Source organism: Pelodiscus sinensis, chromosome 9 (genome assembly GCF_049634645.1).
Source record: "Pelodiscus sinensis isolate JC-2024 chromosome 9, ASM4963464v1, whole genome shotgun sequence".
NCBI classification, from domain to species: Eukaryota; Metazoa; Chordata; order Testudines; family Trionychidae; genus Pelodiscus; species Pelodiscus sinensis.
The window spans coordinates 17,189,917-17,215,538 of NC_134719.1; the positions used below are offsets into that span (position 1 = coordinate 17,189,917).

Below are 25,622 nucleotides of genomic sequence, written 5' to 3' on the forward strand. Positions count from 1 at the left end.
AGCAACATTATGTCTGTATGATTAGAACTGATCAGGATTTTTTCAAATAAAGAGTTTTTGTCACTGGAAAATGCTGGTCAGTTCAAACCAAAACTGTGGATTGAAAACAGTCAGTTTCTACAAATTTATTTAGAAAAAATGAGTACTAAGCATGAACAGTATGATATACACACGTTTTGGTTTTATGGGATTATTATGGGTGACATTTCAACTATTAACTTCTTTCTGTATCCTCTTACCCCTCAAGTGCATAGGACATACATCAGTTTCCACCATTTATTTTGAATCTTGTTTTGTCTGTTCAGGTTTTTGAGTGGGATGTTGAAGTAATCCAAATTAATGAATGTAAACCCAGGCAAACATGTTCCGTAAACTGGAAGCAGAAATTCCAAATCCTTTTGCACGGGGCCTAATGCTAATTCTGTTCACAGTTTCCCTTATATTAGGATTTCTGAATAAGGAAATAGTATAGTTAGATGCTAGAATAAAGCTAGGTCCAATGTGCCAATTTTTTTAGAAGGGAACACTTATCAGGAAGGGATGGCTCAGAGATAGAACAGTAAATTAAAAATATCTAGACTCTCTAGATCCACAGGTTAAAGTCCTAGTAGGTCTCATTCAGCACTTCATCCTTCAGATGTAAATAAGTTAAATGTAGCTTGGGGATTTGTCAGAGATATTCTTAAATACCAATCACCAAATTCTCTTCTGGTTAGTGGAACTATCACTTACAACAATGGAGATTTTGGCCCCACAAGCTTTTCTGCTCTGTACTGGACCTGTTTGTTGAACTTTCATCAACATTTTAGTATGATTTTTTTTTATTACAAAACACTGAGAAACATAAAGGTTTCGAAAGAGTTTACTGTTAACCTTTGAAATCACAAATATGGGCATTAATTACAAGTATAATGGAAATAATGTTTTGTGATTTCTAAAGTAAATTATAAGCTAATTATAAGTAAGAGATTAATTGGCACTTTCCCGCAGTTAAGTGGAGTAAAAGGTCTTCCTCCCGTTCTTCTGTGGTCCATATAAGATTATCTGTCTCTGAACAAACAGCTCCAAAAGTTATAGAGACTAGGTGGAGCTCTGACTGTTACCTGCCCTTAAAGAAACTCTGTTATCAGATCATAGCCTATAACTTGAAGTAAAAATGTATTAAATATTATCTGCACCTGTTTCTATGTCCAAAAGTTATTCATCTTATAGATATTGTCTCTGTGAACCATCTTCATCTTGCTTCCCATGTAGAACTATAGACATCTCCCAAAGAAAATATCAAGGCACAAAAATAATGAAAAGAAATACACAAAGTGATGTTTGTTTTTTGCAGCCTCTATTTTAAACATGATTATATTCACATTCTAAGCTACATAAACCTTTAGTACTGTGAGTATCATAGACAGCATTTCTGCCAATCTTTATCCGTATAGAGTCATAGCAAACCTTTAAGTTCAGGGAGGAGGCTGCTGTGTGAAATAATCATATTCCTATTTCATTTCACAATAAGAAGCATGATTGATAGGATTATTCGAAAAATTTTCAGCATTTCTGAGTGTTAAATCTAAATGTATCTAAATATGAGTGACAGTACACATTAGCATGTCTTTAATTTAAGTCTAGTCTATAGAGGCTTTGTAATTTGCTTGGTATCCATAGAGGAAAGAAGCTTGAAGCTTCTCCTTTTCTATAAGCTGGCCTATGTAGATTTTGACCATCTGTACTTTTCACTGTGGTGCAGAGATTACAAAAGAGGACAAGAGAGATGAGATCTTAAAATGTATGGGGCTATCTCTCTCCGATTCTCCCCATCTTCAGCCCAGTGGCCTGACAGCTCCATTCCAGTAATTCATTGCAAGTTGGCCTGGAGAATATGGCCTGTTCAGTCATACCCAAACTCTTGGTTGCTCAGATGTTCAAAACTCAGTGTCCTTATGCAGTGCCTTGACTGCCAAAAATGACTTGGGGGGGGGGGGGTAACACAGTCCATCCCTTGTGGAGTTGGACAGTCATTTAGCACTATCCATCTGCCCAGAGGTGGGCAGGCTTTGCAAACATTCCTGGTTTTAGAGCTAGATGATACCAAAGAACTACATGAGGTTCTCTGTTGTGATTGGGCCAGACTATCCATTTCTTAACAACCAGCTGGACTGTCTCCTTTCCTGTGTAATTACTGGGTCCTATTTCATTCTTAGAAGTGTGCACACAGCTGCAGCATGTGCCATGGACACATGTCCAAAGTCAAGATTTAGCTCATTATCTAATCTGTTTTAAGCACATTAATTTTGTAGATTTATTTAAGAATTATTTCATATGTAGGCTAGTTGTATTTTGGAAGAGAGTATTTGTAACAAATCCACAACCTGCATATAATGGACACAACTACATACATTTGTGTGTGTGTGTGTGTGTGTGTGTGTGTGTTTCTCTCTTTTTGTGTGCATGCACACACACGGTCTCTCTCTCTCTCTCTCGCTTTTAAATCTTGCTTCTTCAGCTCCCAAACCAGACATCTACTACTTGAGATCTTCCATAGTATGTCTGATATCTTGGATATGGGGCTGACACCAGAGGGTTGCATTGTTACTCGTGCATGCTCAACAAGTACACTGTGCACCAAATTCTCTGCTGGTGTCAATTGGCAGAGCTTTAGTGAAGATGGAGGCTGTGCCAATTTACATTATCAGAGAATTGAGCACTGTGAGTGACATTTTCAAAAGCACTTGTGTCACATAGGAGTTCAAGTCTCATTGACTGTCAGAAAGAACTGAGCTCCTAAGTGATACCAGAGCTTCTGAAAACATTACCTCGCCTATTTAAAACTTTTCATCCCAGTTTCAGATGAAGCTACCAGAATATTTAAGTTGCTTTATAAGAAGCAGCCATTTAATTATGAAAACTAACGAGACCTCTAATATTTTCCACTTGCAGTCTGAAAACAAAGTGGTAATTCATGTCAACAATGAGCAGAGTAAGAACTGTGTAAATAATAGGGGACTCAACATTTTTGCTGTTGAAGTGGCACCAAAATCCATGATGGTAATGTTATTATTTCCATTATTTAAGATCTTAGTAAAAATGTCATATATGAGATCTTTAGAGTTTGTTTTTGCACATCTTTGTATATTAAAATTGAGTACGTGGATATGAAGCAAAAGGAGAAATGTCCATCTGCCTGAGAAATGTAGTTAAGATGAGGGACTGATTTTCAAAATTTTTCAAGGGCAGGTATTTCCTTGTGCAGAGGACCAGATAAATGTATAACTAGCCAGTTTTTGCCTCCATATGCTTTGCTTGCCCTTTTTCTATAATCGTACTAGTTATGAACACCTTTCAGCATTCACTCCAATTTAAGCAAGCTCATACTGTCAATAGAAAGAGAGTTGTCATAGCAGATTGGTCACCAATCGGTAAATCTTGGAAATGCTAATGCAAATCCAACACATTTATTTTCAGAGCAGGAAACATCATGAAACATCAATTTTAATGACTATACCTCTTAAATGATTAGTGTAAATTAAATCATGTTTATTATGTGTCTTGTTGCAGTAGAGTGATGCATGTTCATTATACTACAGTAAACTTCTGATAATCCGGCACCTTTAGGACCCAGGGGGTGCCGGATTATCAGATATTCCGGACTATCAAAAGGGGGGCTATGAGGAGTCTTGGGTGGGGTGGGGGTGATGCCACCCTAGACCTCTCATAGCCCCCCCTTCCAATAGTCCGGCTCTGCCCCAGGCGTCCCCGATTCAGCCGCTGCTGGTCAGTTTCAGCAGCAGCTGAATCGGGGAAACCAGGGGCAGAGCAGCTGGGGTGCTGCCAGGTTGGTCCCGTAGCGCTGCCCCTTGGCGCTGCGGGACCAAATGGGCAGCACTCCGGCTGCTCTGCTCCAGGCGTCCCCAAGAGCAGCTGGGGTGCTGCCAGGTTGGTCCCGCAGCCCCTAGGGGCAGCGCTACGGGACCAACCCGGCAGCACCCCAGCTGCTCTTCCCCTGGCTTCCCCAATTCAGCTGCTGGTCAGTTTCAGCAGCAGCTGAATCGGGGAAGCCGGGCGCAGAGCAGCTCCATTTGTCCAGCTGCCCCGAACACTTCCGGGTTCCTGATGGTGCCGGACCATCAGGAGTGCCGGAGCATTGGATGCTAGACTAATGGAGTTTTACTGTATTATGAAAGAGAGACAGTTAACCTAACATCTATATGCTGGAAATGAATAATGTTTATAATATTAGTGACGCCTTAGATTATTAAAAATCAAAAACTTAAAAAATCCATTTTACTTATAATTATTTGTGTGATTTGTTTGCTTAGTTTGGACAATTAATGCAAATGAAGGCAGTTTCACTTTCGTGTAAAATCAATTTACTGTTGCAGTGTTTGGATTTCAGACATCTGCAGTGGCACATCTGTTTCTTTTCATTGTCATTATTTTTATTAAGTTTGCTTTTTTAAAAAAGGAGCTGTTAGACATTTTGATTTTGGATCAAATTTAAGTTTTCTCTTCATCCAATGCATTCCAGTAACCATGAAACACAGACTTAGCGTGACCTTTTACTAGTCACACACAAAAATACATCTATATAATGTATGTTATGGGCAATATAACTTCCCACAGGCTGAATTTTTTTTAAAAAGCATAATTTATGGACAGTATTTAGATAAATGGCAATTCTATTGTCTGACTCCCATTCCAGAAATTGTACTATATTTAGTAAACGTTGCATTAAATGAGGATACAAATACAAAAAATCAATATGTATTTTGATAAGTCTTGTATTTCTTTCCAAGTCATTCATTTATGAAGCAAACCTACTTTATAAAGTGCTAAAAGTACAGCGATTCTCTTTCAAATGCAGCTCATTCAGGTGAAATAATTCTGTATGTCTTCATTATCCAACCTATGGCCCTAATCCTGCCATATACAAATGGCCTGTTGCACTTGCTCGTAGCCACATTTAAATTGATGCAGTACCATGGGAGTGTAGGATCAGGACTATTCTAAAACTGTTGCAGATACCTTTAATCAGCCAGAGGAGGTTCCAGGCCACCAGGTGTTCTATTTGGCTCCTTTTTGTGCTGGAATCAATTAGAATTGTGGGCTGACAGCCCTTCCCTGGATTTTACCAATAATATAGTTATATGCTGTAATAATACCTGTTATTACATAATTTGAATTTGGCACCAGCTAACTTTTCCAGTATGTGTCCTAGAAATAAAAAGGGTAGTATCATTTAGATGGCTTTTTAAATAAAAAATGTACATCAGTATAGGAATTAAGGAAAGAGTAGTAAATAAAGATAGTTCATTATATTTTCCTCTTTTTACATGCAGATTTGTCAGCATGTGATGCCTCTGAACGAGCAAGAAGAATGGATATATAACTGTGTGCATTCTCTCTTTCCTTAAACATCGTGTTTAGAAGACAGTTCTCTCTCGGAGCTACTAAAACAAGAACTAAATCAGGATTGTCCTGTGATTTATAGAAAATTGATTAATATTGCCCACTTCAAAACTAAGACTGATACAGATCATTTATTTGATCCCAGAGCTTCAGCTATTGAAGCCAATGAATCATGAGGGCTGAATTCAGTCTTGTCGAGTTCCTCATGGCGGATTCCCTGACACGGCTGGTAGGGTTGAAAGAAGTATCAACCGGGTCCACCTTCTGCAGCAGGATCACAAACATACGCTTTTTACATAGAATGAATCATTTATGCTTTCAGTGTATCCCAGAGAACCAGCGTGGTACACCCTCTTTTGAATCCTTAGCTCATCTTGTGTAGAATGATAGACAAGAGTCATTTATCTGGCATGGAAGTGCAAGTTATCATTTCTCAGCTTTGCCTAACAAATGTCAAGGCTTCCTCGGCCAGCAGTCTTTCCTGTAGCCTTCTGTGCAACTGCTTGTCCCTCTGACTGCTCGCTCCTTTTTAGATAGCCCACCACTCTCTCGAACTCCTCTTGTCATAAACTGAGTGCATATCTCTCCTCTTTACCTCACCCCAACACACCACCTCAAATTTTGATATTACTTTTGACTCCTCTCCTCTTTTAGATCTAGGTTTTTGGCCTATCCAATTTCTTCTTCTTCCATATCTCTTAAAATCTGTCCTTGCCTCTCCATCACTGCCACTGTGTTACAAATCTGACCCTCTGTTATCTTTTACCCAGAGCAGTGTAACTTCCCTCGCCACGCTTCTCTCCTTTCCACTGTCTCCAGAAATAACACTCCCTTAATGGGCTTCCACGCTTTATCCAGTTCAGACTCCTTGTGCTCCACTTTGAGTTGTGCTTCTGCACTCCTGACTACATCTCTGCTCTGATACCCTCCTGCACTTCTTTTCATGCTCTCTGTTCAGTGTTTTTCTTCTCAGTGCTTGCTTTTTCTGCTTCTTCCAATATTGACTTCATGCCTTTTTTCATGCTTCAGTCTGTGTAGGACCGCACTACACAGACTATACCAATATAGCTGTGTAACCTTTGTTGTGCCAGTATAAGCCTGTGGTGTAGATGCAGTTTACACTAACAGAAGAGATTTTTCCATCCAAACTCCACTTCCCCAGTTGAGGGTAGCTGCGTCAATGGAAGCACTCTTTATTAATGTTAGCCGTGTCTACACTGGGGGTTAGGCCCATCTCGCTCCAAGACCTCCAGACAGACTTTTTATTATGAAGAACATTTATTTCCTAACAGAACCAGTGCTTAGTTATTGCAATGCTGTCTCTCTCTGAAAAATTGCTAGTGTGGTGAGTGAGCCATAATGGAGGAATGTTGAAAGTTTTATGGAATTATGTAATCATGTGTATTCCTTTCTCGCTTCCTTCGCTACAACCCTCTTGACCTTGTTATGCAGCTGGCCAACATAGCTGTGTTGAGCTACCTTTTAAGTGTAGACCAGGCCTGTGTTTAAAATTGCTTCTGCTTTTCTATGTATGCCTAATTCCATCCCTTTGCTCCTTAAAGCTTACTATTATGTTGACCTCTTCCCACATGCACCTGATCCTTATTTGTATGTGTTTTGTTTAGTTGACATGATCAGACACTTCTTGAGGCTGGTCCTTATTTTCCTATGAATCTGTAAAAAGTCACTAGCACCACAAACATCATAATCCAGATTTCTATTTTTGGTGCTGTATACTTCAGAATTAAAATACTACACCTTTTTACATTTGTGGTGGTGTTTCTCTGTTTTGGTGTGTATAAAGTAGATTCCATGCTACAAATACTGCTATCCCCAGTAATAAGAAGAGAAGATTACAGAATATCTTATATAAAATATTGGCGCCAAGCCACTGTCTTCAGTTGATTTCATCTGCTTTAGTATTTATGCTTGGAAATATTGAAAAGGAGCCATTCTTTACAATTACAGTATGCTGGACATGAAAATGGGGATGGCAATAATTAGAAGTGGACAGGAAGTGTAACTGACAAGTTGATAAGGTAATTGAGCCCTGTGGGCTCTTACTACATTTAAAATGCAGAGTCATAACAGGGTTAGCTCTCGGGGTTGGTGTGAGCCAGGACTGAACAATCCCAGCTTGCTCCGGGATGGTGTAGCTCTGCCCGCTTGCACCTCCACCCCGCACAGTGGAGACAGTGCTGGGGGGAACCAGATCCAGCTTTTAAGCCAGCTCACCTCAGCATCGGCTCCTGCTTCCCCCACCCTTGGTGCCTCTGACACAGAGGCACCAAGGCAGGGGGGGAAGCGAGTAGTCAACTCAACTACCCCCTTACGCCCCTAATCTATACTACAAATGTATGAAGAATCTACATCCCTGAGCGACATAACTGTACCAACCCTAGTCTCTCTGTAGACTTCTCCCACCAGCATAGCTACCGCCTCTTAGGGAGGTGAGTGAACTATGTGGATGGGAAAGCTCTCTCCCATTGACATAAGAGCATCTTCACTTAAGTACTATAGCAATGCAACTGTACCAATGTAGCCTTTTAAGTGTAGATCTACCCTTTGTCTTCGAAATGTAGAGCTGGGGCCCATGGTTTTATTTTCCAATCCATCAGAGATGTGATTATTTCCCGTTAGTGTTTGTTGCTGTCAGTGTTTGACTCAGACACTAAGCCTGGAAGGTCGGCTTCAGATATGCAACTCCAGCTACATAGAATACATAGCTGGAGTCGGCTTACCGTAAGCCAGTGGTCTCCCACCTTCTTACACCCAAGATCACTTTTTAAATGTCAGGGCAAGCCAGGATCTATCCCCTCCCTTCTCTGAGACACCATCCTTTCCTTAAGGCCTTACTCTATCCAGACCTTTCTGCAGACTGCCAGTTGCTAATGGAAACTCACTGTTAATTACATAATTATTACTCACGAGCCATTTTGCTAGTGCTGCAGCTGGGGAGAACAGTTTCATTTAAATGATTAAACAGATTAAACATTTTAACTTTCTCATGTTAGTTTATCAAACTTCATTTTAAATAAAATAAAACATTATAACCAACACAAAAGGTTTCAATGTTTTCTTTATGGAAGCGGTGGGGAACCTTTTTTGGATCTGGGGCCACTGACTCACAGAGAAATTAGCTGGGGACCACACAAGTGAGAAGCAAAAAAACTTCTCCCAAAACCTGCACTGATGTGGCCCCCAACTGAAACACCTCACTCTTCTGGCACTCCAGCCCCCATGGGGTGAGTGGACGGGACAGAGAGGATTGAGGTTCAGGGCTTCCTATAAGCCAGATTTACTTTTCTGGGGTTCCAGAGTTAGTGGATTTTGTGGCCCCTCTTAGACCCTGGGGTGGGAACAAAAATGAGGAGCTCAGTGCGCGGGACAGGACTGCCAGTGATTGGGATAAGGATGCAGGATCTGGGTGGGAGGTGGGGTGCAGGATGGGGTGATGAGGGCAGGGTCTAGAAGGGAGCGTGGTAGTAGGAAAGGATGTGGAGTAGGGGGACAAGAGGGAGTTTGGGGGTGGGAAGGAGTTGAAGTAACAGAGAAAAGGTGAGAGGGTGAGAATGCAGCAAAATAGCTAGTTGGGGAGGGAGGCAAAGAAGTGTGACGTGCCAGTTAATTATGTAATTAACAGTGAGGGGGGAAGCCCCGAGCCTCCCCGCCAGACCCACCCTGTGGGGAAGAAGCGGAGCCAGAAGCAGATCTGCATGTTGTCACTCCTCCTCTCCCATCCCCTGGGTGGGAAAACAGCGGCGCACAGATGTGCTGCCTGGTGGCTTGCCCCGCTCCTCCCATTAGCCAGAGTTGCGGCCAATGGGAGCAGCAGGTGGCCGAGCCTGAGACACAGTGCCTGGGAGTAGGGTGGGTCACGAAAGCAAGTAAGTGCCCACCCCACCCCTTCACACCCAGACCCTACACCCCAGCCTGCTCCTGCATCCTATCCTCTGGTCAGACACCCTCCCCTAAGCCTGATCCTGCACCCTCCCCCTGGTCAGACACCCTACTCCCCCTTGCTCCTGCACCCTCCCTTCTGGCCACATACTGCACCTTCCCTTGCTCTTGCCGCTTCCCCCTTGGCCAGACACCCTACTTACAGCCTGCTCCTGCACCCTACCTCCCACCCAGACTTCAGTCCCTCACCCTCTCCTGCACCCCACCTCCCGGCCAGATCCTACACCCCCATCCCTATCCCACTCACAGACAGTCCTGTCCCACACACTAAACCCCTCATTTTTGTTCCCACCCTAGAGCCTGGGGGGTCCACAAAATCCACTAACCCCGGAACTCCAGAAAAGTAAATCTGGCCCCTGGGAAGCTCTGAATCTCAGTTCTCCTTGTCCCTCCTCTTTGCCCCATGGGGCTGGAGCGCCAGAGGAGCGAAATGTGTCAGTTGGGGGCCACATCAGTGAGGATTGGGGGGTTTTGGAGGGGTTTTTTGCTTCTCACTTCTGTGGTCTCCAAGGGTACGTCTAGACTACATGCCTCTGTCACCAGAGGCATGTAGATTAGACTACTCAGCATAGGAAAATGAAGTGGCGATTTAAATAAATTTAAATGGCTGCTGCGCTGAGAGGATCAGCTGTTTGTCGGCTCAGCATGGTAGTCTGGACACTCTGCGGTTGACATCAAAGGCATTTGTCGACCTCCCAGGTATGAGGCATCCAGACTACCGCGCTGAGCCGACAAACAGCTGATCGGCTCAGCGCGGCAGCCATTTAAATTTAAATGAAGCAGCGATTCAGAGGCATGTAGTCTAGAAGTACCCCATCTGATTTTTCTGTGGGTCAGTGGCCCCTGATCTGAAAAAGATTCCATCCTGCCATGAACAAAGAAAATATTGAAACCTTTTGTGTGGGGGACATAAATTACTATTTTACTTTACAGGCAGTCCCCGACTTACGCGGATCCGACTTATGTCGGATCCGCAGTTACGAACGGGGCTGCCCCGGAGGACACAGACTGCGGGACCTCGCGGTCCTGCCGCCTGTGTACTCCGGGGCTTTCTCCGCGTCTCCCTGGTCTGCAGACCAGGAAGACGCGGAGCAAAGCCGCGGAGGGGCTTGGGCAGCGAGGCAGCCCAGGCGCGCCTGGGCTGCTCCGCTGCCGGCTTCCCCGAGGCTTTGCAAAGCCTCGGGGGAAGCCAGCAGTGGGGCAGCCCAGACGCCCGGAGGCTGTCCCGCTGCTGGCGTCCTCAGAGGCTTTGCTCCCCGTCTGCCTCGGGCTTCCTGTAGTCAGCGCTGGTGAGTTTCAGCAGCAGCTGATTCAGGACGCCTGGGGAAGAGAAGATGGGGTGCTGCAGGGTTGGTCCAGTAGCGCCGAGGAGCGGCGCTACTGGAGCAACCCAGCAGCACCCCAGGTGCTCTGCCCCAGGTGTCCCCAAGTCAGCTGCTGCTGAAACTGACCAGCGCTGACTACAGGAAGCCCGACGCAGAGTTGCTCTGCCCCGGGCTTCCTGGAATCAGCTGCTGATCAGTTTCAGCAGCAGCTGACTTGGGGACGCTTGGGGTTCTTAAGTTGATTCTGTATGTAAGTCAGAACTGGCGGTCAGTTTCAGCAGCGGCTGAATCTGGATGCCAGTTCCGACTTACATGCAGATTCAACTTAAGAACAAACCTACAGTCCCTATCTTGTATGTAACCTGGGGACTGCCTGTATTTAAAATGAAGTTAGATAAACTAACGTAAGAAAGTTAAAGTGCTTAATCTATTTAATAATTTAATATTTCCTTTCTTACAGTTTAAATTAAATCATTTTCTCTAGCTGCAGCACTAGCAAAATGGCTCAGGTGTAATTATGTAATTAACAGTGAGTTTCCATTAACAACTGGTGGTCTGCGGAAAGGTTTGCATTTAGCCAGGTGGGCCACGGGCCAAAAAGTTGGAGTACCACTGGAATAAGGTGTCACAGTCAAAGCTCCATCTGCTAGACACTAACAAAACTGTTATATTTAGGTCCCAACTTGCTGAACCCAGTGTGATTTTAAGTTCTCCTTTGTCATTAGGTAAGCTCTAGCCACTGCCTCTCCAGGCTCTCTTGTGGAGATTTTCCACTTCTCCAAATTCTCCTCCTAACAAACCTCTTGTAATGACTGTATTCTCCTGGTTTGAGCACCCTCCTCTTTTTCTCATGCTCATTTTCCTTCCAGTCATTAGATGTTAGCAGCTTCTTCTGTTATGTAGCTTCTTGGGGTGGAAAGGACTTGACAAGTCCTTTTCAGCCCGTGTCTGGTTTGCTACACATAAAGGATTGGAGTTGTCCATAAGAGTTCATAAAATTATCCATAAGTTGTACAGAGACAGGTCACCCAGGTTGTCAGATAAGGTCATAAGGAAATAAGCCTTTCAAGAAAGATAAAAGCTTTGCATTGGGTTCTTAGCTGCTGACTTCAACTATCTACCTCCAGGGTGAGCGGGAATAAAGAAGGTGGATGTGACACCCAAGACTAAGCTGAAACAAATTACACAAAAAATTCTGAGTGTGTCAGACACTTTGTTTATTGCAGTTTTTATAGTTATTCTAAGCATCAACATAAAGAACTGTGACACCAGTGACTGGTTTCTTAAAAGGAGTCTGTTTAAAATAGGTATGAAATGTATGTGACCTTGTCTGGGTAGCAAGTAGTTTTGAAAAGCTATATTTATCCACCAGCAATTCTTGTACTCTGGCTTATTCTGCTGTAACAGTATATTAGGCAATGAAAGGTCAGTTCTGAAATGGGAGCACTGTTACAGGACTGCCACATTTTACATGCTGGAGGCACCAGTGTTCAGACAGATCTTACTTGTAACCTGGTTTTCTTTAACCTGTAGAACAGACAATAAAGGTCCATTTTCAATATCATTTGGAAAAAGTCTGTTGTAGCAACATGCTTTGTAAATATTTAACCTCATAGGCCTGAAAATCTAAACCAGCCAACACTAAAACCCTTCTCTAAGGGTACTCAGAAAAGATGGCAATAGAACAGATCTATCTGCCTCAGGGTCTTGGTAGAACATAAACTGAGCCTGGAAATTTCATACCACCGAGAAAAAGACGATCGATTGCCTGGGAAACAATAGCAAGATTTTGCTAGATACACTGGTTTAAAATACATGATTCCTTTCATTGCATTCCCTATGTTTGAAAAGTCAAAGTCCAGCTGGCTGCAGTAGAAATCTTTCTGGGTATGTCTACACTACAGCACTAATTCGAACTAACTTAATTCGAATTAGTTAATTCGAACTAAGCTAATTCGAACTAGTGCATCTAGACCTAAAAACTAGTTCGAATTAGCACTAGTTCGAATTAGCATTTTGCTAATTCGAACTAGCATGCCCACATTGAGTGGACCCTGAACTGAGGTTAAGGATGGCCGGAAGCAGTGCCGGCAGGGCATCAGATTAGGACTTAGAGTGTGGAGCTGCTGTCTCAGGCTAGCCGAGGGCTGTGCTTAAAGGGACCCGACCCCCCACCCCGGACAGACAGTTCTCAGGGGTTCCCTGCTCGCTTGTCTAACTCGATGAGGGACAACAAAGCAGTCCTGGCTTGGAGTGCCCTCACTTGGCACATCACAGCACTCGGCCATCAGCCCGGTTACACTTGCCACAGGCTGCCATCTGGGGGGGTGTCAATCAGGGGGCTGCAGGAGAGCTTCCACCCTGAGGAGCCCGCAGAGCCACCCCAGTCCTCCCCATTGGGGGCTCGTACCCCATTCCTCCTTCACCTCCTTCCACTTACCCCTCTCTAGCCCCCCCTTCCTGATGTACAAAATAAAGGACACGTGTGTTCAAAAATAGAAACTCTCTTTATTGAACTAAACTTGGGGAGACTGGGAAAAGGAGGTGGGAGAGGGGAGGGCAACTAAAATGATCAGGGGTTTGGAACAGGTCCCATATGAAGAGAGGCTAGAGAGACTGGGACTTCTCAGCTTACAAAAGAGGAGACTGAGGGGGGATATGATAGAGGTCTATAAAAGCACGAGTAGTGTGGAGAGGGGGCATAAAGAAAAATTCTTAATTAGTTCCCATAATAGAAGGACTAGAGGACACCAAATGAAATGAATGGGTAGCAGGCTTCAAACTAATAACAGAAAGTTCTTCTTCACAAAGCAAATAGTCAACCTGTGGAACTCCTTGCTGCAGGAGGCTGTGAAGGCTAGAACTAGAACAGAGTTTAAAGAGAAGTCAGATAAATTCATGGAGGTTGGGTCCATAGAGTGCTATTAGCCAGGGGGTAGGAATAGTGTCCCTGGTCTCTGTTTGTGGAAGGCTGGAGATGGATGGCACGAGACAAATGGCTTGGTCATTGCCTTTGGTCCATCCCCTCCAGGGTCCCTAGTGTTGGCCGCTGTTGGCAGACAGGCTACTGGGCTAGATCGACCTTTGGTCTGACCCAGTACAGCCATTCTAAGCTCAGGGCTTAGGGTCGGGGGTCTCAGTGGACCACCGTGATTTTCATGCAAACCTGCTCCTGGGTGGCCAGGCTGGCAGCTATCTTGCCCTAGATGGCCACTTTCCTGTGCCTAGTGCGGAGGTCGTGGATGAGTTCCACGATCTCTGCACTAGACCAGGTGGGCGCCCGCCTCTTGCGGACCTGGGCAGGCTCCCAGGAGCCGCCAGCCTGGTCCCGGGAAGAGGCGGAGGGCTGGGTGGCAGCGGGTGGCTGGTTCGTGTCGTGCCAGGTGCAGGGTCTGCTGGCTGGGTGCTGGCAGGCTTGCACCTGGCACGGGCACCGTAGCCAGACCGTGCCCCTTTAAGGGCTCCGGGGCCGGGAGGGGGGCAGATGAGTTTCCCTGGTGGTGCCCAGAGTGGCCACCAGGGAAAGCTGGGGAGGGCTAGCCTCCCACTAGTTCGAATTAAGTGGCTACACACCCCTTAATTCAAACTACTTAATTCGAACTAGGCGTTAGTCCTCGTAGAATGAGGTTTACCTAGTTCGAATTAAGTGCTCCGCTAGTTCGAATTAAGTTCGAACTAGTGGTTTGCCTGTGTAGCGCCTATCAAAGTTAATTTGAACTAACGTCTGTAGTGTAGACATACCCTCTGATACTCCTTGTATACTCATTTCAAAAGTTGTTCAAAATGCTTAGACAGTTATTCTCCCAATTTTGAAGAAACCACTTGCTTTGGAGTAAATCTGCCAATTTCCTGGTTTACCAGTTTTCCAAACCAAAGTTACAAAGAAACTGAAATGGGCTTGGATAACATTAGCGGCTGCTACATTACCTATAGACCTATATAATCTCCATGATTTATGGAGGCACTAGGTGTAGCTCATGCCCATCCAAGATCTGACATATTCAGAGACAGCTGACTGATACAGACACCTGCTCACTGGGAACTGGACGGAATGCAAAACAATTGGTTTTATATGGCCAAAAAAAAAAAAAAAAAAAACCCCAACCAAGGTTCCCAAATTTAAGATCCTAAATCCATATTTAGATGGCTAATAAAAATTTTTGAGGTGCTGAGTAGCCCTCGTTTCCAGTGACTTAACAGCTTTCACTGTACTTCTATTTAATTTTTTTCAGTAGCAACTTTGCTCTATTCACTCTCAACACCTGAAGAAGGAAGCTGGAGCATCATAACTATTTGTATTGTATCTTAAATATAAAGCAAACGCTTCAGACACTGGGTTGAAAAGACTTTAGATAACTTCAGTGAGAATATCAAGTTTTTGAGGCTGTTTCTGCCCCCGGCTCAGGCCCCTGTGAGCTATTTTGGAGGCATAATGGAATTGTTGAGCACTGCAATGGGCCAGAAGAGAGTCCCAACAGCTCAAGCACTGCCCTTAGAGAAGGGTTTTAAGTGTTATCTGGTTTAGCTTTTCATGCCCAAGAGATTAAATATTTACAAAACATGTTTCTACAACTTATACTTTTCCCAAATGATATTGAAAATGGACATTTATTGAGCAATTGGGAGCGGGAGGGGATTGACTAATAGCACTAACTTAAATATGTTTAGGGTCCCTATTTCTGCACTAGCTGAGGGTCTCACAATCTTTAATGAATTTATCACAACACCCTTGTAAGACAGGGAAATGCTGTTCCTCCCATTTTATAGCAGGGGAACAGAAAAGGAGGCACAGAGATCCTGAAACTTGCCCAATCTATTGCTGGAAGTTTAAGAAGCAGGACACTGAACCTGAGTCCCAGGCTGCTGCCCTAACCATTGGACCAGGCTTCCTCGCTCATGGGGGATGCTGAGCTGAGCTGAACTGCATCCCACAAGCAGCCTAGGACAGGCTGTTATAATTAGAGCATGGGGGCATGTATGAGCAAGGGTGCTGGAACAAATTTATAATGGGGGTAAGGAGAGCTATTGGATCAAACTGTGAACCCTGTATATAATGGAAACCCCTTCACCAAGGAGTGCTTGCATCTCTAGTTCCATCACCTATGCATAATGGGCAGGGCCTCAGTTAGAAAGAGCAGGATTGGGGCTATCTGACCCCAGCTAGCCTTTTCAGCGCTGTTGGGGCACTGGGGGCTCTGGCATCGATTAAGAGTCTGGAGCTCTGGCCAGTGCCACTGCTGAAGTAGCAGCAGTGGCAGTGTCCAGCAGACCGTGGCCCTTTTAAATCACTGTGCAATGGGGCAGTTGCCAACTCCTCTGCCATTGATGGCCCCTGCATGGAGGCCATTTCAGCCCCTGTGGATCCAGAAAGCACAAATATAGCATAAAATGATCTTTGACGACCGTGCGTTTTGACCATCATTCCAAGAAAGCACTAACATTTGACAATTTCAAGTAAGAATTCATTAACAAAATATGATAAAGGGCTCTACAAGTATATCAAAGTGTCTTCTCTGGTACATCTACACTGCGACACTATTGCAAAATAAGCTATTTTGAAATAAACTATGCAATTGACGAAGCGCAATTTGCATAGCTTATTTCCAGTTAAGCCCTGCAGTGTAGATGCACCCTAGGTTATATACCAAGATTACCACACATGCAAGATGCCAGGAAGATCAGATTTGGTTTGCTTCTTTAAAAGAAAAATAAAAGTTACAGAGTGATAGAAGTAGAATAGACCAGTGTTTCTCAGCCAGTGGTATGAGTACCCTTAGGGGTACTCGAGAGAAGTCTGGTATGTCAACACAACTGAAATTTGGAGAAAACTGAATTTTTGTTTTAAGTTTTACAGCGCTTTATTATTTTTGTACTTTTTACACCCAAAGATTTCATTGCCTGCCTGGCTACAATTAAGTTGTTTAAACAAATATATCGCAATGGTAGAAAAAAAATTGCGTAGGTACTGGGGGTACTTACAATTTTTTTTAAAGGGATACTTTATAAAAAAAAAAGTTTGAGAAACACTTGAATAGATGTAACGTCCCCAAAGTATTTTTTGCACTAGCCAAGTGTTACTTCAGGTTTGGGCTGGCAGAAATCAGAATGGTTGCGCTATTAAAGTTTCAAATCACCATTCCCTTCCACTTACACAACAAAGAAAGCTCAAAGTACAGATGGCTGGCAGCTCTATTCATGCTGACGTACCAAAACAGAACTAGTGGGTCTAAGTCAATGGAAGAATTCATCTGTTGACGTAGCTACCACCTCTAAGGGTGTGTCTAGACTACAGGGTTTTGTTGACAAAAGTGGGGTTTTGTCGACCAAACTATACCTGTGTCTACATGACCACCGAGTTCTGTCGACATAATGTCGACAGAGCTCAGAAATTTTGTCGATAGCAGTAAACCTCATTCTATGAGGACTAATGCCTTTTGTCAACAAAGTTCTGTCGACAGAAGGCATTATTGCATCTACACTGTCCTTTGCGTCTACACTCTTATGTCGACAAAGCGACTTGCTTTGTCAACAGAACTGGATGTAGTCTTGATGCTCTCTGTCGACAAAGCCTCTGTTGACAAAAGCCTGTGGTCTAGACGTACCCTAAGAGAGAGATTAACTCCAGCAGGGGTGAGGAACCTGTTTTGGGTCGGGGGCTGCGCCAGATCCAGGTAAGCTGGGGGCTGCATCCAGCCCCAGGGCCTTTGGTTCCCCACCCTTGAACTGCAGAAATGAGAGAACCCTTTCTGTCACTTTAGTGACTATGTACAGCACTGAAACACTGCGGCAGTGTAGCTGTAGCACTGCAGTTCTGCCACTATAGCATTTTAAATGTGGACTTAGCCTGACAGCCCTATTTTAGCTGAAGAGCTTCAGTGCAGCTTTGACTCCCCACTGTCATAGCATTAACAAGATTTGCTGGTTGGCCAGTACTGTCTAGTCCTATGTCCAGCAGACTGTGGTTCTCCACCATTGATGACTGTATTTGCAAATGTGTGACAAACGCAGTTTGTATCTGTTTCAACAATGGAAAGCATTTTCAGGGACACATTGTTAGCCTGACTCACAACCCTGCAGAGGGATGACTGGTGGATTGCCTTGAGTCTGGCTCATACCCTTTGACCTAGCTGGCTTGGGTGACCCTACCAGGAGTGATAACTCCAGCCGGCATAGCTCTCAGGGTCATCGAAGCATGCAAGCTTTCCCAGCTCAAGGCACAGTCCCTGCAGATCTGCAAGAGAAAATGGAAGATCCTAGACACCCTAGGGGACTCGAATTTGGGCCCAAAGAACGCACAAGGGAGGCGAGAGAAGGGAGGCAGTGAAGAGCATGTAGGGGTTGTATCATTTTGTTCAGATCTGCGTATCTCTTGTGCTGTTCACAGTGAAGCGTACCTGCTTTAGAAACACTTTTGCAAAGGTTGTATTTCAGTTGTTATGTGTCCCTGGGGAGGTGAACTACAAGCCACTGCCCACAAGGTTGAAACAGATCTGCTTTAGTGACTGGAGTGTGGAGGTCCATGATAGTCAGTATGGGTCAGGGGGTCTATGAGAGCTGGAATCCCACTTCAGAGAAGGGATGACTGAGAGTCTGTGCCCTAGAAGTTGGTCAGAGAAACCAAAGACACAGACAGTTCAGGGCCCTACCCAGAACAAGAGAAGCTTAAAGGGTCCTGTGCATGGGATGCAAACACAGGAGTCTGGTGAAGGTCTAGCCTTCACCAGGGCTGACAGGGTGAAATCCTGTTTCCATTTAAGCCAATGGCAAACTCCCACTGATTTCAGTAGGATCAGGACTTCACCCAAGAACAGTGGTGGGAGGAGCAAGAACGGAGCACAAATCAGCACATTTGTGGTTTTCTGTAAGTGCCGGGAGAGTGGGGGAGAAGCAAGTAAGTGTGGAGCTCTAGTGCCCCAGGGCATGAGAGGCCCGTGGGAGAGGGGGACAAAGAGTAGATAAGCGGGCTGCATGTAGCCTACTGAGATGGAGACCACTCATACAGCCCACTTATTAAGCATGGTTGACCATCACTGCCCAAGAGCTAGAATCTCAAAGCACCCATAGAAAACAGACAGCAATATTGTATCTTCCTTTGCTCTTGTGATTCCATTGTCTCCCTCCTCTGCCCCTTCTCTTCACCTTAGCCCCAAATCTTTCTCTATAGGGTATTGGTTCTTTTACCAGAGCTTGATATTTAACTACTGAGGCCCAACAGATGTATGTATTTGCATATCTCTGCTGTCCCTCTGATGGCACTAGATGAATTAAACTAATTCCATGAGTTCAGAATGAGTATTAGTGCCTTCCTGCCTATGAGACAGAAGCACATTCTAAGTGCTGCTTCACCACTGAAGAGGTTAAAAGTAATGCTATAATAAACAACAACGTTGGGCATCCACTATCTTCATTTCTCCTGGAGAACTATAATAATAAAACACAGCACATCTATAGGGGCCTTACACCAGGGAATTTCAAAATACTTTGTGAACAATTAAATATCCACCTCTTATAGGTATCGTTTTAGCCATTTTACCTGGAGAACCAAGGAACACCAGTGTTAAAACATTTGCTCAAGGTAACATAGTGAATCAGTAGAAGAACCAGGAACTGAATTTAGGAGTCCTGACTCCCAGTCCCCCTGCTCTGGTCTTTAGACATACTGGGCTCGTCTACACTGGCCCCTTTTCCGGAAGGGGCATGTTAATTTCACCTATCGTAGTAGGGAAATCCGCGGGGGATTTAAATATCCCCCGCGGCATTTAAATAAAAATGTCCGCCGCTTTTTTCCGGCTTTTAAAAAAGCCGGAAAAGAGCGTCTACACTGGCCCCGATCCTCTGGAAAAAGCGCTCTTTTCCGGAGGCTCTTATTCCTTCCTTTGAAGTAGGAATAAGAGCCTCCGGAAAAGGGCGCTTTTTCCGGAGGATCGGGGCCAGTGTAGACGCTCTTTTCCGGCTTTTTTAAAAGCCGGAAAAAAGCGGCGGACATTTTTATTTAAATGCCGCGGGGGATATTTAAATCCCCCGCGGATTTCCCTACTACGATAGGTGAAATTAACATGCCCCTTCCGGAAAAGGGGCCAGTGTAGACGTAGCCACTGAGTGAATCCTGGCCTTTCAGAAAACAATGACAAAACTACCCTGACTTCAAAGGGGTCAGGGTTACACCCACTGCCGATTTACATTAAAGACACCTGCAAACTTATAATGTATTTGCAGAAAATAAATTGTTACAGAAATGCATATTGTGCAAAAACTTAAAAATAGTTATAAGAAACCCCTAATCTTCTGTACCCTTTTCATGAGTCTGGAGCCCATCTTGGTTACCACACCCTTGTGGCCCACAGAGCTGAGGGAGGGCCACTCCTGGGACCTACTCACTAGCCTAGGCTTTAGCAGGTGAAGTTTTTTTTTACATTTGGGAGCCACTTAACTGACATTGACTTAGGTGATAGTGTAGACCAGTGTTTCTCAACCAGTAGTATGAGTACCCTTAGGGGTACTCCAGAGAAGTCTGGAGGGTGGGGGAAGGGGACATCGACACAACTGAAATTAGGAGAAAACTAAATTTTTGTTTTAAGTTTTATGGCGCTTTATTATTTTTGTACTTTTTACACCCAGAAATTTCATTGCCTGCCTGGCTACGATTAAGATGTTTAAACAAATGTGTTGCAATGGTAGAGAAAAATGTTGTGTGTCTGAAAACTGTAGGTACTGAGAGTACTTATAATTTTTTTAAAGGGGTACTTTATTAAAAAACAAGTTAAACTATGTTCTGCAGAACACCGGTGTTCCGTGAACAACTCACAGGTGTGCCCCAACCTCTGCTTTGTTTTTGTCTTTTTTTGTCTGACAATTTTTTTTTTTGAAGAAAATGTTCATAAGTGTTCCACATAAAAACAATATTGTTTGGTGTTCCACGATCCCAAAAAGTTTAAGAAACACGGGTGCAGACAACCCCACAGAGCATTTGCGTCCTGCCCACAGGGGCTGATCCCCCGCATGCTCCAGCTCAGCAAACGCGGGCGACTCTCAGCCCTGCAATATGTAGTCCTGGCGCCAGAAATCCCCGAGGGGAAAGCGTATCGCGGCCAGATCCTCCCCACCCAGAGCAAACACCGGGCGGTAGGTGCTGGCTCCCTCCGGCCACTGACCGAGGACAGGCCTGGTTGTGTCTTTAAGTGGGCGGAGGGGCCGGCTGATGACGGCACAAGGCCAGCCCCGCGGCGGCCCGGGGCGAAGACGGGGAGCGCGCCCCCAGCAGCCCCGCAGCTCTCGGCCGCCCAGCCCGGCAGCAGCATGGTGAAGCCGGTGACGGTGCAGACCCGCGCCTACGCGGACCAGAAGCCCGGCACCAGCGGGCTGCGCAAGCGGGTGCGGGTGTTCCAGGGCAATGCGCACTACGCCGAGAACTTCATCCAGAGCATCCTGGCCACGCTGCCGCCGGCCGAGAGGCAGGAGGCCACGCTGGTGGTGGGCGGCGACGGCCGCTTCTACATGACCGAGGCCATCCAGCTGATCATCCGGATCGCCGCCGCCAACGGGGTAGGGCCCTGGACCCGCGGCCGCTGCGCCAGCAGCGCAGCTCCCCTGCAGGGCCCGCGGCTCCCTGCCTCTCGCACTTCCCCTTCCCCCTCCTTGGATTGTGCGGGGGGGGGGGGACAGCTAGTCGGTGCCCCCCCTCACTGGCTGGAGCCTAGTCACCGTGACAGCGGCTGCTTGCGTCCCCTCCCCCCCATTGCACGCCCCCTCCCGGCCTAGCGAGCCTGCGAGTGGCGGGGAGCAGCCGCCTGGGCGCTGGCGTGGCTGGGGCCTGCGGAGCGGAGGCCCCAGGTGGGGAGGGCGCTGCCCTTCAGGAGAGGACGGGGTCTGACTGCGCCGCACGGGGTGTGGTGGGGAGGTGAGCCGCAGGCGGCGTTCTTCGCACGGAGAGCCCTGCTCGCTAGGGGCGGGGTGGCCCTGCTCTTGCGTTCACCTTGGGGGAAAGCCTTAGGTCGGAGGCTCTTTGACATTTAAGTTAACCTTTCAGGCACTAGGGATACAGTTTCCCTAAGCTTGCTTCAGCAATGCATGCAGCCCTCCCTTAGGCTGGCCCATGGCAAGGCTAGGCTGCCAAGCTCCTTGGAATCCGTCTGGTCTGCGTGGCAAAAGCTTTTCTGGTTAGAAACCAGGGTTTGTTTACTCAGTTGCAAGCCCTCCCTATGGCCTGGACTGTGCAAAGGCATGCCCAGCTTTAAGGAAACAGCTCTGGTCTTGTTAGACCTCTAGTTCCTCACCCACACCCGGACATTCACCTTGTACTAGAAAACAGGGCTTTAGGGCCTGTTGGCTTGGTATGAGAGTGGCAGAAGGCAGGAGTTGTCTCTTTCAGCTGTGAAACTGGCTCCTAACCACTCAGGAAACTGAAGTAATAATTATTCTTAAGCTATGAAGAAAATTCTGTCTAGGCTAGCCCCTGTGGAAAGTGCAATGGCAGAAGCAGGAAACTGATGACATTTCTGCACCAAGCCAATGGAAGTAAAGTGACTAATTATGCAGCAGGCACGGATACTAAAACCTTGAGCTTGGAGTTTGGATCTCAAGTAATGATATCTAAGTGAACTGAAAATTGTAATCTACGGATGTGGCTATACATAGAGATTCAGAATGTTAGGTTCATGCTGAACTATATACAGTCAGATGTCTGTAACTAAAGATGGACGTATAACTCAGCACTGAGCCACAGTTGTAGCTTTTCAAGAAATAGTCAGTAGCGAAAAATACTCCACATGAGAGATTTTTGGATGGAGTCAGGCTTTTGAGTTGAAGATGCGGGACTGCTTGATCAATGATAATTGTGTCCCTTGGCTTCTTCGCCCACCAGATGGAGATGAGATGCTGCTAGAACAACTCAGAAAGTGCTAAATCAGTAGTGACAAGCCTTGTTTCAGCAGGCGAGTTACATGAAACCTAACAAATGGACCATGTCATGTTCTCGACCTCCTGACTGTTCAGATGCCTCTCATCAGCGTGAGACACTGTCCCTTGTAAGGTGGCATGTAGGCTGAGCTGAAGATACTGGCTAGTTGCAGACAGTTGCTGCAGCAGGGTAGGAGCATGGGCAATTACTTGAAGCCAGTAATTTCTCACAGGGTAAGAATGTAATTTACAGTTTCCAAGAAAAGTCCTATAGAACTTTCTTTTATATTCTCCTCTTGGCAGCCGTTCACTTCGTAACCTTCAGTCCATGCCAAAGTTTCTCCTGCCTTAACTAGAATGGCGCCTTCTTGTATTCAGTGATGAAAGAAGTGGATGGGGCAGCTTATTTTAATTTAAAAAGAAAAGAAACAGCCACAATGGAGTGAAATTTTTTTTGAAAAGAGGTAGAGTGGGAATGTTACTGTCGAAACATTTGTGTTGCTTACCTGCAGTGTCAGCAGGAAGCAGTTCAAGACCCTCACAAATAAACAAATAGTGGAATTATTTGCTGTAGGATAAAAGGCTGGTTTGTCCAATTTTTGGAAGCATACCATGGCATCTAATGGGATCTGGCATCTTTCCAGCAGGCTGATAACCATGCCATTGGTGATGCTTCTGCACACTCCAGGGCTCCCAAGAGGGGTAGGGAGTGGGATGAAAGCTAAGCAAGCCTGCATCCAAAACAGCCCTTTCGTTAGGTGTGACTAACACTCTTACACTTCCAAATAACTGCCGCATTTCTGAGTGTACTGTAATTATAGTGTTTTATCTAGGGATAGGGACCCTCCTTAGAAAAAATATTTCTATAGTTTGTGGTTACCGAGTTTTCCTAGTAATGTGCTTTTTGGGAGTCTGGGGAGAACAGGCCGGTGTGTTTTTCTTGCCCTGGTGTAATTTTGTGCAGAGGAGTAGTTCCTTTTAGTTCACTCTGTAAAGTTACGTGTGTAAGTGTTTTACAGAATCAAGATCCAGTAGTTTGCTCTAATCCTGAGCTCTGCTCCTGCAGTCATCAACCTGTGCTTCACATCCCCAGAAAGTACATTAGAAGGGTAACCCTAATCTATAGAAATATGTCTTTTAAAGAGGGTCCCTTTCCCTAGATATGCTGTTGCTACAGTACACACAAATGGAGCAGTAATTTGGAACCTTTAGTCAGACACAGCTGCATATTATGTTTGCTAAAAAGTGTTTGCTTTGCCTAGTAATTGGTCTGATTAGGCTGAAATTGGTATGGCAAAGTAGAGCTTTGAAGAAAGACATTATTCTGGAAAGAAACAGGACACATGAAGCAAAGAAAGAAGAAAATGATAGTGTGGGCTAGGAGGCTAAAGGCTGATATGTGAAGGAAGACGGTGTACCTTAGAGAGAGCAAGGAAAGTATTAACTAACTTAACCAAACAGCTACTACTGCAGACTAATCATAGGTGAAGATTTCAATCAGGAAGATTATAGTGTTGCAATTCCTTGACGTTTCTACTGAAGCAAGTAGTGTATACTTTCTGTTGTGAAAGAACTGAAAAAGAAAGCTGCCAAGGAGAAATTGAAAAGAACTAAATTTTACATTGGCCAACCAAAGTCTGGTCAACACTTCAAGCCTAGTAGGTTGATAGAAGCTGCCTTCTGAGTCTTTTTTTGGGGGGAGGCGGGGGAAGAGAGGGTACCCTCTGCATATCTGGTGGTGGCCCCTGGGAAGCAGATACCCACTGCAGCCTACTTTTTCTTCACATTAAACTTAAAATGTAAGAGCATGTAACCCTTACACTACAATTTCATTGGAAATGCACACTCACCAGAGATGCCTTCCCTGGCACTATGTTTGGCCACCATGCTGCCCTGCAACCAGCTGGGCTCCAGGATTAAAAATACCTTCTGACGCTCAAGGAGCATGAATCCACCTTTCACCTGCTTCCTATGCTCCTCCTCCTGCCTGGGACATGGACCCCCTACGAGGTATCTATGCTGCATTGGAGGTAACTGATGAGAAGCACTTGCAGCTCATTTTAGAAGCCGCATGTCTGTGGTGCAGAACTAGATGACTGTTCACCTCCTTTGCCTTGTGGTACATCTGACAAAGTTCTTAAAGTTGATTTTCACTGGGTTCTGCTGCGTGTCCCTGTGATAGCCCTTCTCCCTCATGTCATGTGCAATCTTTTCATAAATATTTACATTTCTTCAGCTGGATCAAAGCTATGCCTGCCCAGGCTCTTCCCCCCCACTGACCAGTAAGGTCCGCCACCTCTTGTCTACTCCAGATTGGAGCACATGTGGGGCACTGAGTTGCCATGATCAGCAGAGTTGGTGAGCTCTCCGTGCTGATTAAACAGGAAATAGGAATTAAAAAACTCCCAGGGCTTTAACGGAAAGGGGGGTGGGGGAGAGGTTCCCGTGAACCTGGCTGCTATGCAGCAGAGCTGAAAATCATTCTCAAAGCAGTCACAGCAGAGCATTGTGGAACACTTCCTGGAAACCAATTCTATCAGCACATACAAATGTCTGTACTGCCTCTCTGTGGATCCATCAATATTGAATAAGGTGCTATGCCTCTCACAGAGGTGGAGCAATTAAGTCGAAGTTACAGGTAAGTTAAGTCACTGGAAGGGACCTGGTAAAACAGATGCATACATTGATCGGTAGACGATCTCAAGGAAATTTTCATGGTAGTACTCTGCAATCTTTTGCAGCAGCTTTTGGGGAGGACTGCCTTATTTCTTCCACTACGGTAAGAAACTTTCCTGCATCATTGCAGTACATAGCATAGCAGCATAAGGATCAGATGCTTGCAGCATCTGCTCCCTTGTAGCCATGAGATAACGTAGAAACCCCTCCCCCATCACCACCTTAATACTGATGGTAACACAGGTTGAACCTCTCTAGTCTAGAACTCTCTGGGTCTGGAAACATCTGTCATCTGGAATGATTTTAGTTAGCTGGATGTCCACTTTTTATGGGTGTGGCCAAGTTTCCTGCAGTCCCATAAAG

The 25,622-nt window shown here is 45.3% G+C and overlaps 2 protein-coding genes across 6 annotated transcripts in view; both read left to right on the forward strand.

Moving 5' to 3' along the window:
* EFCAB7 (EF-hand calcium binding domain 7) overlaps positions 1 to 8,467 on the forward strand; it is a 45,210-nt gene extending 36,743 nt beyond the window's left edge. For 4 of the 5 annotated variants that reach the window (XM_075936150.1, XM_075936151.1, XM_075936148.1 and 1 more), the window contains 2 exons: positions 2,935 to 3,042; positions 5,334 to 8,467. In XM_075936150.1, the coding sequence (XP_075792265.1) occupies positions 2,935 to 3,042; positions 5,334 to 5,408 (183 nt within the window). In that variant the 3' untranslated portion in view covers positions 5,409 to 8,467. Of the gene's footprint in view, positions 1 to 2,934; positions 3,043 to 5,333 lie in introns of those variants that run through there. The other variant, XR_012905899.1, reaches the window with a different exon arrangement.
* A 12,437-nt stretch (positions 8,468 to 20,904) lies between these two features.
* PGM1 (phosphoglucomutase 1) overlaps positions 20,905 to 25,622 on the forward strand; it is a 29,604-nt gene continuing 24,886 nt past the window's right edge. The window contains exon 1 of the mRNA XM_006125039.4: positions 20,905 to 21,230. Coding sequence (XP_006125101.1) covers positions 20,985 to 21,230 — 246 coding nt within the window. The 5' untranslated portion in view covers positions 20,905 to 20,984. The remainder of the gene's footprint in view (positions 21,231 to 25,622) is intronic.